Below are 13,044 nucleotides of genomic sequence, written 5' to 3' on the forward strand. Positions count from 1 at the left end.
GTCCTTATGCATTTGTCAAAACCTATAGAAGTATCTATACAATAGAAGAGTAAACTTTAATGTAAACTATCTAGTTAATAATAATGTATTAGTATTGGCTCATTAATTATAACAAATGCACCACACTAATGCAAGATGTTAATAATAGGGAAAACTATAGGGGTGGAGGTGGGGGTAGGGTGGAAGTAGGTACATTGAACTCTGTGTACTGTCTGCTCAATAATTCTATAAATCTAAAACTGTTCTAAAAATCTATTAATTATTTGAAAAATTGTTGACCTACTCAAGACAACACTGATGTTAAACTGGTAGCAATGTCCTATCTGAGAGCTGAGGGAATTCTAGCTGCCTCTGTGTGCACAGACTGAGGGGGGTGCTTTGCCTATTATCCTGGGTTTCAATAGTAATTAGGCTTATTAGTGGCATTATGAATTAGGGCTCTTGGTAACTTTAGTTCTTGGAAATTTTAGTTTATAAAGCCAGCTTTGAGAAACCCTCAATAACTCACTTTTCTGATAAGTAGACTACTTAGTCCTTGATTGTTAGTAAAAAAAAAAAAAAAAAAAAAAAAATGGCTCTCAGTAGAAATGCACATGACTTTCCCGTAACAACCAAAGAGAGCACTTGGCATTTTGAACTACATCTGTGACCCACTAAGGGACTTTCCCCTGGACCACATGTCATAAGCCCTATCCAGTAATCACTGTTCCGGACAAGCAAGAACAGGGGAATGGGAGTTCTGCTCATTCTAACAGAATTCTAATTATAGCACTGAGGGTATTCCCTCCAGCAACTGTTGATTTGGTTCATTAATGGAACTCTATCAAACCCAAGCCTTAGGGCAATGACCCCATCCTGGCACTCCATGTCTTTCAATTTGCTTCTGCAGCCCAATCTGTTTATAACTGATGGATATTATGGAAAAATGCCTATTTCCAGTAACCCTGCCTCCCCTGTCTTTTGTGCTGTGCCCACAGAATACCCTCCTATCCACATTGGGCTTCCAGTACCCAGTTACCCTCAAAGAAAAACTGACCAGAAGGGACATCTTTTAGGCCTGCAAAAAGTCCACTGGGGCCTGCGGCCAGACAAGCTACAGCAGGAACTGACTGGCCCCGGGAGTGGGGCAAGCAGCCGGGACAGCAGCGTGGATCTTATCAGCAGGACTCGTGAGTTCCTTGAGGGGCACATTCTGGGGAGCCATCCTGTTGATGTGTTCAGATGGGACCCAGCAGGGCGGGGGGATTCTCTGGAGAATGTGGGTAACATTCCACATGGCTCAGCCTAGCCTTTCAGGCTCTCTTTGCTCTGCTTCCATTGTTGACCAACCTTCTTGCTCATTGACACTTTTGGTCAGACTGAAGCCCTCTGTCTTTCTCTGAGGACTTTGAGACCCTCACTCTGATCCATTCTGTGTTGATTTCATGGTTTAATTCTCAGAATTATTTCCGTCATTTCCAAATTTCAAGGTCCATACAGCCATTGCCCTAAAAACCAATAAGGGACATACTTGTTTGGCACAAGGCACTGTGCTCAGTAAGCTGAAGTTCTTGTTACATTACCTCCACCCTCTCTCCTCACTGGAGCTTAAAGGTCTGGTACAGAATTGTCTAGTCACCCTGCACTGTAGCTTGCAAGACACCTAAGAAGCTTTCCCCCAGTACAACTAAGCCGCTGGGCCTTCCTCTGCTCCTTCAGAAAACAGTTCTAGGCTAATTAAAAGTCAGTCTTTTGCTCCTTCCTGTGGAAAGAAAATTGTCAATCTTAAGAGGAGTAAAAAGGACTAGAATCCTTAGAGTACAAATGTGACATTTTATTTTCTAGACCTTACTAATGTTTCTGGGGACATGATTTCACTCTTAGCATAACCCAAACCTGCCTAATAAACAGTATTAATTTGGTTTCTACAATATATAGCTCACTGTCTTGAGCATGGAAATGTTGGTTTATTTTACCGTCTAAACCTTCCAAGGAGTATCAGAGGCAATGACTGCATCTTAGTATCCTGGCAGGAGAGCTGATGCACCTACTCTCACAGGCCACAGGAGCTACCCTTAACCCTGCAGAGCCCTCTATAAGCCTCCTCATTGGCATTAGGTCAGCCAGGGCCTGTGGCTTTTCCAGAGTAATTGTGCCTTTGTAGGATATGGAGTAATAGTAAATCCTTTGGAGGAGGCCAGTGTAAGAGGTAGGCAGTAGTTAAATATCTCACACACACACAGAGACAGACAAAATATGTGTAGATGCATGCACACACACACAGACCCGCTCAGAAGTGGGAACATCAGAGACCAAGAGGAAAGCAAGCCTGCTGGGAAGACCTCTTGCTCCCCATGTTGGTTCTGGATGCCTCACATATATTGACATGGTCTCTGAGATGTTCCCTGTTACTCCACCACCTCCCCCACATTCAGGATTGAGGTCACCCTTGGAAAGTGGAGTCTGCTGAACAAGAGAAGAAGAAAGCAGTTTAGATTTGGTGCTCTCTGCTCAAAGAGTTTAGAAGAGGTAACATGGAACATCACAGAAGTAGTTATAGCTGGTGGATTTGACATTGCTTTGGTGGTTTCTTGTTCAGTTAAGGGGACACTGACTTTAACTGCAAACCAAGGGAAAAAGAATGTAGAATCCTTTGGCACATATATATATATTTTTCTCATTCTCTGGCCCAGGCTGTAGTGCAGTGGTATTATCTCAGCTCACTGCAACCTCTGCCTCCTGGGTTCAATGGATTCTTGTGCCTCAGCCTCCCAAATAGCTGGAATTCCAGGCACATACTACCTTGCCCAGCTAATTTTTGTATTTTTAGTAGCGACAGGGTTTCACCATATTGGCCAGGCTGGCTTCAAACTCCTGACCTCAAGTGATCTACCTGCCTCAGCCTCCCAAAGTGCTGGGATTACAGGTATGAGCCACCACATCTTCCCCTTTGGCAAATTTGTACCAAATATATTGGTGCATTTCCTTCACCCCCTGCTCTTCCTATACTACATGTGTGTGTTACTAGTTTGTTTCCGATAGGGCTGTGGAGTAGGAAAGGGAGAATGGGAGAGCCTGAGAACAGGAAATTTTAGGCCATGTCTCTTAAGCTGGAGTAAAGACCCCTTTTAAAGAGAAAATAAAGTCTTGTGGACCCACAAAAACACATTTGTATATTTGTGGGGCCCCAGGGAGCCACATATTCCAGTTTGAGAAATAATCTAACTAATTAAGGTTTTATTGCCTAAAAATATCTTCCAATTGTGAATTATAACCCAAGTTTTGCTATTCTGTCTAATAAAAGAAATATTTTAAAAATAATCATCAAAATGGAAGCAAAATTTAAAAATTCAAGTAAAACTTTTCTATTCATGAGAATACATTCCAGACCCCAGTTCCAGATACTCTGGTTTAAGGAAGGCACAAAGTCTGATAACAAAGTCACCAACCACAGTGATTTTTCTGCAGCCCATGGGCATTGAGTTGTTTTCTGCCATTCTTCATGGAGTGGAAGTCTCAACCCTTCATTTTCTTGTAAGCAAAATGGGCATTGTATGTATGATACACATGTAAACCTTTCTCTTGCCACATCACAGGGATGGTCCTAATGCCTTGCAGAAGGGAAAATGAAACAGTGCCAGAATCATTTTACCTGTCTCTTCTGGACAATTGTCTGAATCTCCCACTTCTCTTTGCTGTAGGACAGCTGACCACATGTTTTTCCTTCCAGACACCTAGGCAGGGGGCCCAGCTGATCTGGTTGCATAGCCCAAGCAAGAACTCCCACTTTAGAGGGCAGGGGCATCCTTCAGAGTATGAGGGGCCAGGCAGGGTGGCTAGACGTATCTGGACCTGAGGGTCAGGCACATTATGCAGATGGAGGATTGAGCAGAGACCTCCCTCAGTTCCTGCCTTACAGAATAATGGCAAAGATCAATAAGACGGTATATGTCAAGGAGCCTGATACCTGTGAAAGGCCCCTGAGAATGATAGTTCAATATCATTTTGTTAACTAAATGTATAATATTAATAATCATAAACATAAAGTTGAAACAAAGGTAGCTCACTTTTATTCCTTTCACAGAGACCCATGAGGCTGCCTTTAATATGTGCTGCAGGGTTCCTAATCTCCAAGACAGTTTTGAAATATACAAGCCAGCTGCCTGACATGTTAGATGGGAATAGGATTTGGATGTCTGTACTTTTCTATTAAGTTCCAGTGTACCTGGTTAAAAGATACATGTCTTAAAGAAATTTGATGCTTCCTTGAACCACATTTAATGTACAGAACCCTGTGAAGTCACTGCTCTCACTCCAGCTGAGGTCCAGGTAACTGCTGGTCCTGAGGTCCAGGTAACTGCAGTCCCACAGCAGGTCAGGGGCAGGAAAGCGGCCAGCCCAGGCCTCCTTTCCCTTCTTGTACTGGCTCTATGCCCTACATGGAAAGCAGCCCCTTTTTTCAGAGTTGCCCTCTGGATCATGTCAGAGCCCCTTGGAGAAAACATCTTGCACCTGGAGTTGACAGACCCACAAACAGAGAAGCATAAATTAGTGTGAGATGTGTTGATGAGGTCTGCACAGGAAACTATAGGAGGAGAAACAGGAGCACACAGGCCCACGTGGTGACTGGTGGCAGAGGGGGCAGCACAGGCGTCCTGGAGCAGGTGATACCTGTTCTGAGTCTTAAATGATAAGTAAAAAATAGAAAAGGCAGCTGGGAGAATTAAAGGAAATTTATGTATTTCTCTTTTCTAGCTTTATTGAGGTATAACTGACAAAATTATATATGTTTAGGTATAAAACATGATTTGATATACAACACATTGTAAAATGATTACCACAATCAAATTGGTTAACATCTCCATCACCACTCATCAGTTATCTTTGTGCATGTGTATGGTAAGAACACTTAAGAGCTCTCTAAGCAAATTTCAAGTATGCAATACAGTATTATTAACTATAGTTACCATGCTGTACATTAGATCCCTGGAACATTTTCATCTTTGACCAACATCTCCCTATCTTCCACACCCAACCTCTGATAAACACTGTTCTACCCTCTGTTTCTGTAAGTTCAGCTTTTCCAGATTCTACATACAAGTGAGAGCATGCAGTAGTTCTGGCTTATTTCACTTAGCATCATGCTCTCCATTTTATATGGCAGAATTTCTCCTCCATGTTGTCACAAATGGCAGAATTTCCTTCTTTTTATGACTGAATAATATTCCATTGTATATATTTATATATGCCACATTTTCTTTATCCCTTCATCTATCAGTGGACATGCAGGTTGTTTCTGTTTTGACTGTTGTTAATAATGCTGCAGTGAACGTGGGCATGCAGATATCATTTCAAGATACTGATTTGGCTTCCTTTGAATATATACCCAGAGATGAGATTGTTGGATTATATAGTAGTTCTATTTTTTATGTTTGAGGAACCTCTGTATTATTTTCCATAATGGCTGTGCCAATTTACATTTCCACCAACAGTGCACCACGTTCTCACCAACACTTGTTATCTTTTGAGGTTTTTAAAAGCCGTTCTAATAGGCATGAGGTGATATCTCACTATGGTTTTAGTTTTAATTTGCATTTCCCTGATGATTAGTGATGGTGAGCACTTTTTCATGTACCCATGGGCCATTTGTATGTTATATCAGTCCATTCTCACACTACTAACAAAGACATATCCAAGACTGGGTAATTTGTAAAGAAAAAGAGGCTTAATGGACTCACAGTTCCACATGGTTGTGGAAGGCTCACAATCATGGCAGAAGGTGAAGGAGGAGCAAAGACATGTTTTACATGGAGGCAGTCAAGGGAGCATGTGCAAGGGAACTGCTCTTTATAAAACCATCAGATCTCATGAGATTTATTCACTACCATGAGAACAGCATAGGAAAAACTCACCCCCATGATTCAACCTGATTCAATTACCTCCTACCAGGTCCCTCCCATGACACATGGGGCTTATGAGAGCTACAATTCAAGATGAGATTTGGGTGGTGACAGAGCCAAACCATATTATAAGTCTTCTTTAGAAAAACATCTATTCAAAGTCTTGGCCCTTTTGTTTTTTCTTTTGAGATGGAGTCTTGCTCTGTTGTCCAAACTGGAGTACAGTGGCACAATCTTAGCTCACTACAATATCTGCCTCCTAGGTTCAAGCAATTCTTCTGCCTCAGCCTCCTGATTAGCTGGGATTACAGGCACGCGCCATCATACCCAGCTAATTTTTGTATTTTTAGTAGAGATGGCATTTCACCATTTTGGCTAGTCTCAAACTCCTGACCTCATGATCCACCCACTTCAGCCTCCCAAAGTGCTGGGATTACAGGCATGAGCCACTGCACCTGGCCCCTTGGCCCTTTTTTTAAAGGGTCTCACTGTGTTGCCCAGGCTGGACTTGAACTCCTGGACTCAAGCTATCCTCTTGCCTCAGCCTTCTGCGGCACTGGGACAACAGGCACATGCCACTGCACCTGGCTTTCTTTGCCCATTTGAAAATAGGATTATTTAGGTCTTTTTTTTTTTTTTTTTTTTGCTATTGAGTTGTATGAGTTCCTTATATATTTTGAGTATTAACCCCTTATCAGATATATGGCTTGCAAATCTTTTCTTCATTCTATGGGTTGCCTTTTCATTTTGTTGATTGTTTCCTTTGCCATGCAGAAGCCTTTTCATATGATGTTGTTCCACTCATTCATTTTTGCTTGTGTTACCTACCACTTTTGGTGCCATATATAAAAAAAATTACTTGCCGAAACCAATGTAAATGAGGTTTTCCCCTGTTTTCTCTTAGCACTTTTATGTTTTGAGGTCTTACATTTAAGACTTTAATCCATTTCAAGTTAACTTTTTGTCAGTGGTATAAGATGGAGTCAGTTTTATTCTTCTGCATTTATTGAAGAGACTAATCTTTTCACTTTGTGCATTCTTACTACCCTTGTCAGATATTAGTTGACCATGTATGTGGCGTTTGTTTCTGTGCTTTCTATTATATTCCCTTGGTCTATGTGCCTGTCTTTATGCCAGTACCATATTGTTTAGATTACTATAGCTTTGTAATATAGTTTGAAATCAGGAATTACATCTTCTCAATTAATCCTCATACCAGCAGTAAAAGGGAGATATTATCATCCCCATCTTCACATTGGGAAACTAAGGTTCAAAGAGATGTAGCATAATGCTGATGATAATTGGTGAAAGTGGGAAATAAAAACAGATCTGTTGACTCCAAAGACTGTGCTTGCCCTTTCACTACATTGCTTTCCTTTGTAAGATGTCATTGGTCAGTCACCATGTTGAACCCAGGCTGATAATTATGTCCTTTCAAGTAGCCAAATTGTCTTATGTTGAAAGGGATGGAGAAATAATAGCCATAGCAGTTGGTTCATTTATTTTTTCTCTCGTTCCTTACCACACCTTCCCCCAATGTGAATATATTAATAATTTAGGAAGTCAATACTTAGCAGCCAATCAATTTTGACTCAAGCAGAACACATATGATGAATAGAATCCTCAAGCTGCGGTGAAAGTCAGTAGGAGCCAGGGTTTCTAGCCTGGGGTGGTTGTGGGGGGATGTGTTTTCTGGCTGTGAGAACCTCTTGAGAGGCCATTAGGAGAAAGAGGATTAGAAGCAGCTTTAGAAATATGGTTGCACTTCCACTTTTCTAGGCTGTTAATAAGAACTGGAGCCAAGATTTAAGAGAAACAAGGTCAACCAAGCCCAACCGGAGTGTGTAGACCCTGGAATTTCAGTATTCTCATCTGGAGAATGAAAGATTGTTGTAGGGTGGCCAATTGTCTCAATCTGCCCAGGACGGAGATGTGTCCCCGAATGAGGGAGGCAGGACTTTCAGTGCTAAAACCAGGTCAGTCCTAGGCAAACTGCATGGTTGTTCATGCCAAATTGCTATGAGTTGTTAAATGAGAGATAAATAGATATTAAATACTTCGCATGGTGCATGGTAGGCACTTAACATCTAGTTGGTTCACTTTATACACATTAACCCAATTTAAGAGCACAGCGTCAAATCTTTTTCCTCTACAAGTGGGCATTTGTTTGGTTTGGCTGCCCTCATTGGTACTGAGAAGCTTATGAGATCCTTCTGATGGGAGGAGTAGGAAAAATATTCAAACTTTCATCTACTTGCCAGATATTAAGCAACTCTGGGGTCACCAAAAGATCAGAGTTACCCCAAGGTGAGAAGTAAAGGAGAGAAAGGCTTTCTATTAAGACACTAGAACCTCACAAGATTCCAAGGCCTTAGGACCAAAGACATGTTTCATGTTATCTGTATTTCTGATAAAGAAGGAGCAACGGTTAGAATAGAAAAGAAGTCTCACTCTAAAACATCTCCTGCACTAAGGAGTTCCTGAGGCAAGCTACATTTCAAACATAGGAGCAAAGACAATTGGCTTATTTTTTATTTTTTTGAGACAATGTCTTGCTCCGTCTCCCAGGCTGGAGTGCAGTGGCATGATCTCGGCTCACTGCAACCTCTGCTTCTCGGTTCAAGTGATACTCCTGCCTCAGCCTCCCAAGTAGCTGGGATTATAGACACCCGCCACCACGGACCCAGCTAATCTTTTTTTTTTTTTGTATTTTTAGTAGAGACAGGGTTTCACCATGTTCACCAGGCTGGTTTCAAACTCCTGACCTCAAGTGATCCACCCGCCTTGGCTTCCCAAAGTGCTGGTATTACAGGCATGAGCTACTGTGCCTGGCTTTCAATTGGCTTTCTCTTTTAGGGTTTGAAACTTTAAAATAGGCATGGCTTCCTCGCCTTTGTCTACTTAATTTGGATCTTGAAGAGAGTGGTAAAGAGGGGAGAAGTGAGAAAAGAGGAAAGGAAGAAGAAAAGGAGAAAGGATAATGCTCCTTCTAGACCTTTTATGCTCCCCCACAACCTCAGGGCTAGCGGGGGGAAGACAAATTAAAATTACCCCCAAGGAAGCCTGTATTTATCCCTCTCTTTTCTTGCCCTTTAACACCTTAAAACCAAGATCTCCCCGAATTATCAACATATACTGCATTCCCTCCCTAGCCATGAGGGCTGTTCTCCTAAAAAACAAAAACAAAACCGAAGCAAAAAGCCCTATCAGGAGAGGATCTTGAGTTAGTGACCTTAAGACCTGAAGGGGAAATGGATTGAAAGCCTGAATTTGCAAGTGAACCAATGAAAATCCCAATACAAAGTTTTTATAACCTATTCCATAACAGTTAATTAAAATAGACTCCAGCATCCTTGCCACATTCTAGAGGAGGCCCACGTGTTTGCTTAAATGTCTGTGAATTGCCAGAGGCTTCTAGTGTCAGTGTTGCCCTGGTTCCAGGTCCCTGCCTAGTGGACTCGGTCTCACTGTGCTTCACCTTCAGTATCTGTTCTCTGCTTTCACCTCCAGGACAGCCCACGCATGGAATTCTGCCCTTCTGTGGTTTCCGCAAAATTGGTCATTTAAGGCATATTTGTGAACAGCAGTCTTTGTTGAAGGTTCAGAACCATGGAGGGGGTTTAGCTTGCAGAGATACTCAATTTTTTTTTTTTTTTTTTTTTTTTTTGAGAAGGAGTCTCCCTCTGTTGCCCAGGCTGGAGTGCAGTGGTGTGATCTGTGCTCACTGCAACCTCCACTGCTGGGTTCAAGTGATTCTCCTGCCTCAGCCTCGCGAGTAGCTGGGACTACAGGCTCCCATCACCACCCCCAGCTAATTTTGTATTTTTAGTAGAGGTGGGGTTTCACCATGTTGGCCAGGCTGGTCTTGGACTCCTGACCTCAAATGATCCACCCACCTCGGCTTCCAAACTGCTGGAATTACAGGCATAAGCCCCCGTACCTAGCCAAGATATTCCATTTTTAAAATGCAATATTAGGAAATTAAATAAAATTAAAATAAGATATTAGATATCTCTGTTCTTAAAAATCCTCTGGCCACTGAAGATTTCCCTTTGGGCACCTTCCTCTGCAGTTTCAGCTTTCTACCATATTTTTGGCAACTCCCATCCCCCCATCACTGCCCTCCTGAGTCTCCTCACATGTCCTTGCTTTTCAGTTTCTGAGCCCCTTCTCCTCAACATTCCCTCTCCAACACACACACACTCACTACACTCACTTTACCTATCCCATGATTTACCTCGTTCTCACTCACCTTAGCTCAGGGCCCATTTTCACACAACTAGACACATAATGTGTTGAAATAAACACAGAGACCATCTCTCAGTCTAGCCCTTTTGCAGTATAAAAGAACTGAAAGAGGGCCAGGCACGGTGGCTCACTCCTGTAATCCCAGCACTTTGGGAGGCCAAGGCAGGAGGATCACTTGAGGCCAGGAGTTTGAGACCAGCCTGGCCAACATTGCAAAACCCAGTTTCTATTAAAAATACAAAAAGTAGCTGGGTGTGGTGGTGCATACCTGTAATCCCAGCTACTCAGGAGACTGAGGCACGAGAATCGCTTGAACCCCAGAGGTGGAGGTTGCAGTGAGCTGAAATTGTGCCACAGCACTCCAGCTGGGCAGCAGAGCAAGACTCTGTCTCAAAAAAAAAAACTGAAAGAGGGCTTGAAATTTTCTTCTCTCCTTTCTCCCTCCCTACTGGCCTCTGTCAGATGAAAGAAGCAGGATCAAGATTCAATTTCCTACTGATGTAATTAGGCTCCATCTCCCTCTTGGCTTGGAAGGAAAAATGACAACTTCTTCATTATATTGCATTTATATCTACTAAAACAGAACAATAAGGACAACATGTGAATTGAAGACTCTTGGTGACATTTTAAAATCTTAAATCATGAGTAATAATTGCCTTTTGCCCTTTGGGCTCTCCAGGAACATCTGACTCTCCTCCCCTGGAGCTCCAATGGGATAGATATCGTTGTTCTCTTTTTGATGTTGGGTCTTATAAATGCTTGAGGCCTTTCTGATTTCACTCTGAGGTTGTTGCCCTTCCCAGACCTGGGGGTGCAGAGTGGCGTGGGGAACTTAGAGGGGAAAGACTGAGGGATCTCTTATCTGAATTTTGCAGCTAGTCTTGACTGAAGTCTCCCCCAGCCCCCAACACACTTAGACCTTCTCCAGCCTTGTCTGCATCCACAAGCACTTTCAGGGGACTGGCCGTGTACGTGCCAGACTGTGCCAGCCCCTCTTACCCAGCTTAGCTTCCTCTCTTATCCAAGGCTACAGCGTATCTCCTTGCCCTCTCTTTCTTTGGGCCTGCCCTGCCTTTGTTTGCTCCCCCATTTTACTTTTCGCACTTAGACTTAATCTAAGTATTCTTACGACAGTGACTCAACATTCTTTCATTACTTTTACACTGATGGTTTTCAAGAAAGTACTCAGAAAAAAATCTCTACACTCTAGAATTTCATACAAAGGGGACTCATGATTAAGAAGGTAATTTTATCACATGCCAGAAACGTATTTGAGTTGGCTTGGGGAAGGAGAGAGAGCATGGGGAGAGATTGTTTATATTACAAGACCAAAGGAGTTTCTCACAGTCCTGAAGCAAAACGAAGAGCCCAGCTCAAGTGGGTAGATGCAGCACACTCTCAGTCCCCTCCCTGGGTGTGCACAGCCCTTTCCCACAGCTTTGCCTCTAGGATGCTTCCTCTCTTGGCAGCCCAGCCCTTTCTGCCTCTTCCATTTACCAGTTCTGACTTCCAGAAACCATCAGGAAAGGCCCAACTAGCTCAGAGACCCAATTCAAAATTCACAAGCTTGGGTCAGGTATCCAGTGAACCATTCTTGTTCCAACTCACTGTGGCCAGGAACACAGGTCACATGTTACACAAACACGGCTGCCCAAGGTCATCCTTATGGGAGTGGAGGACATGGGCTGGACAGACATCCCAAAGCCACTCACCCTAGGAGGGATTTCTGTGAACACAGCAAGTCAGCAGATTCCTCTACCTCTCCTGGAGGACACACTTGGAGTTCGTATACAGCCTTCTAAAAAAAGAACATTATTGTCCATGAAACTAGGACTCAGGGCCTCCAAGACCCACTTCACACAGTTGGCAAGAACGGCTTTGGCTCCCTTAGGTTCTCTCTCCCACTCCCCAGTACTGTGGCCTTGAGTTGCCTGAATCCCCCCATCTCTGCCCACTCTGCTTCATCCCCAGCTTCATTTCCTGTTCTTGGCTCCTCTCTTGCTGAGGCCAGTCTCAGCAAATACACTCCTGAGTGTCAGGCAGTCAAATTCATTCACCCAGCAAATATGCATTGAGTGTGCATGCTGCGTGAACCCATGTCAGGGGCCAGCAGTGCTATGTGAACAAGCTTCACAAAGCTGATCATCCAGCCATCCATCATGAGAGAGGGAATGTCTGAAAGGACTTGCCCAGAGCTGAGGACCCCAGGATCGTGTCCTGATGTTGACTTCCAGATGGCCGTAATGGCTCCTGGATCTTTTACTAACAGTTGAAGTCCACACTGCTTGCTAGTTTGCAGACCACTAGATCATTTTGTGCTAAGTCAGTCCCCACCCAGTAAAAGCAGGATTCTATGTGTGGCTTTAATGTGCCTCCTTAAGTGGTCCCTGCCAAAGTTATATTTCTCCCAGCAACTGCTGTTAGAATCCATTCCTATAGTTGGGCTGGTGCTATGTGACTCTCGCTGTTAGCTATAGAACAGAGGGGCTATTACCTGTGGCATTTCTCATTATGTGGATTAACTTCTGACGTGCTGCACGCATCTGGGATCTGCAGGGCATTAGAGAAACCCTGACCCAGTAGCCCAGCATGTGGTGAGCTAAACCTTCTGTGGGCAGGAGGGAGGGGCAGAGACAGCGTAGGGGCCTGGGATGAAGGGGCAGGGGTGGCATGGGAGGAGCATAGAGTCTAGAAGCTGAGAAGGATTCGGCCCTTGGAATGTTTAGAGGGAACAGGCTGGTGACTGCTAGTAACGGAGGAGGCGTCTCACCTGCTGGCATCAGCAATAATAGCAATATTACCTACTGAGTGATTGGTGTACATGAGTGCTGTTCCAGCCAGTCACATTACATATATTATCTTATTGAATCCCCGCCACAGTCCAGTGAGGTGGGCATGATTATTCCCACTTCATAGA

The 13,044-nt window shown here is 43.5% G+C and overlaps 1 protein-coding gene across 3 annotated transcripts in view; it reads left to right on the forward strand.

Annotated features, from left to right (window-relative positions):
* SLC4A5 (solute carrier family 4 member 5) overlaps positions 1-13,044 on the forward strand; it is a 153,414-nt gene that overhangs the window by 54,943 nt on the left and 85,427 nt on the right. For all 3 annotated transcript variants that reach the window (XM_039479158.2, XM_039479159.2, XM_039479167.2), the window contains one exon: positions 978-1,169. In XM_039479158.2, coding sequence (XP_039335092.2) covers positions 978-1,169 — 192 coding nt within the window. The remainder of the gene's footprint in view (positions 1-977; positions 1,170-13,044) is intronic.

The sequence above is a fragment of the Saimiri boliviensis genome, chromosome 1, assembly GCF_048565385.1.
Source record: "Saimiri boliviensis isolate mSaiBol1 chromosome 1, mSaiBol1.pri, whole genome shotgun sequence".
Classification (NCBI taxonomy): domain Eukaryota; kingdom Metazoa; phylum Chordata; class Mammalia; order Primates; family Cebidae; genus Saimiri; species Saimiri boliviensis.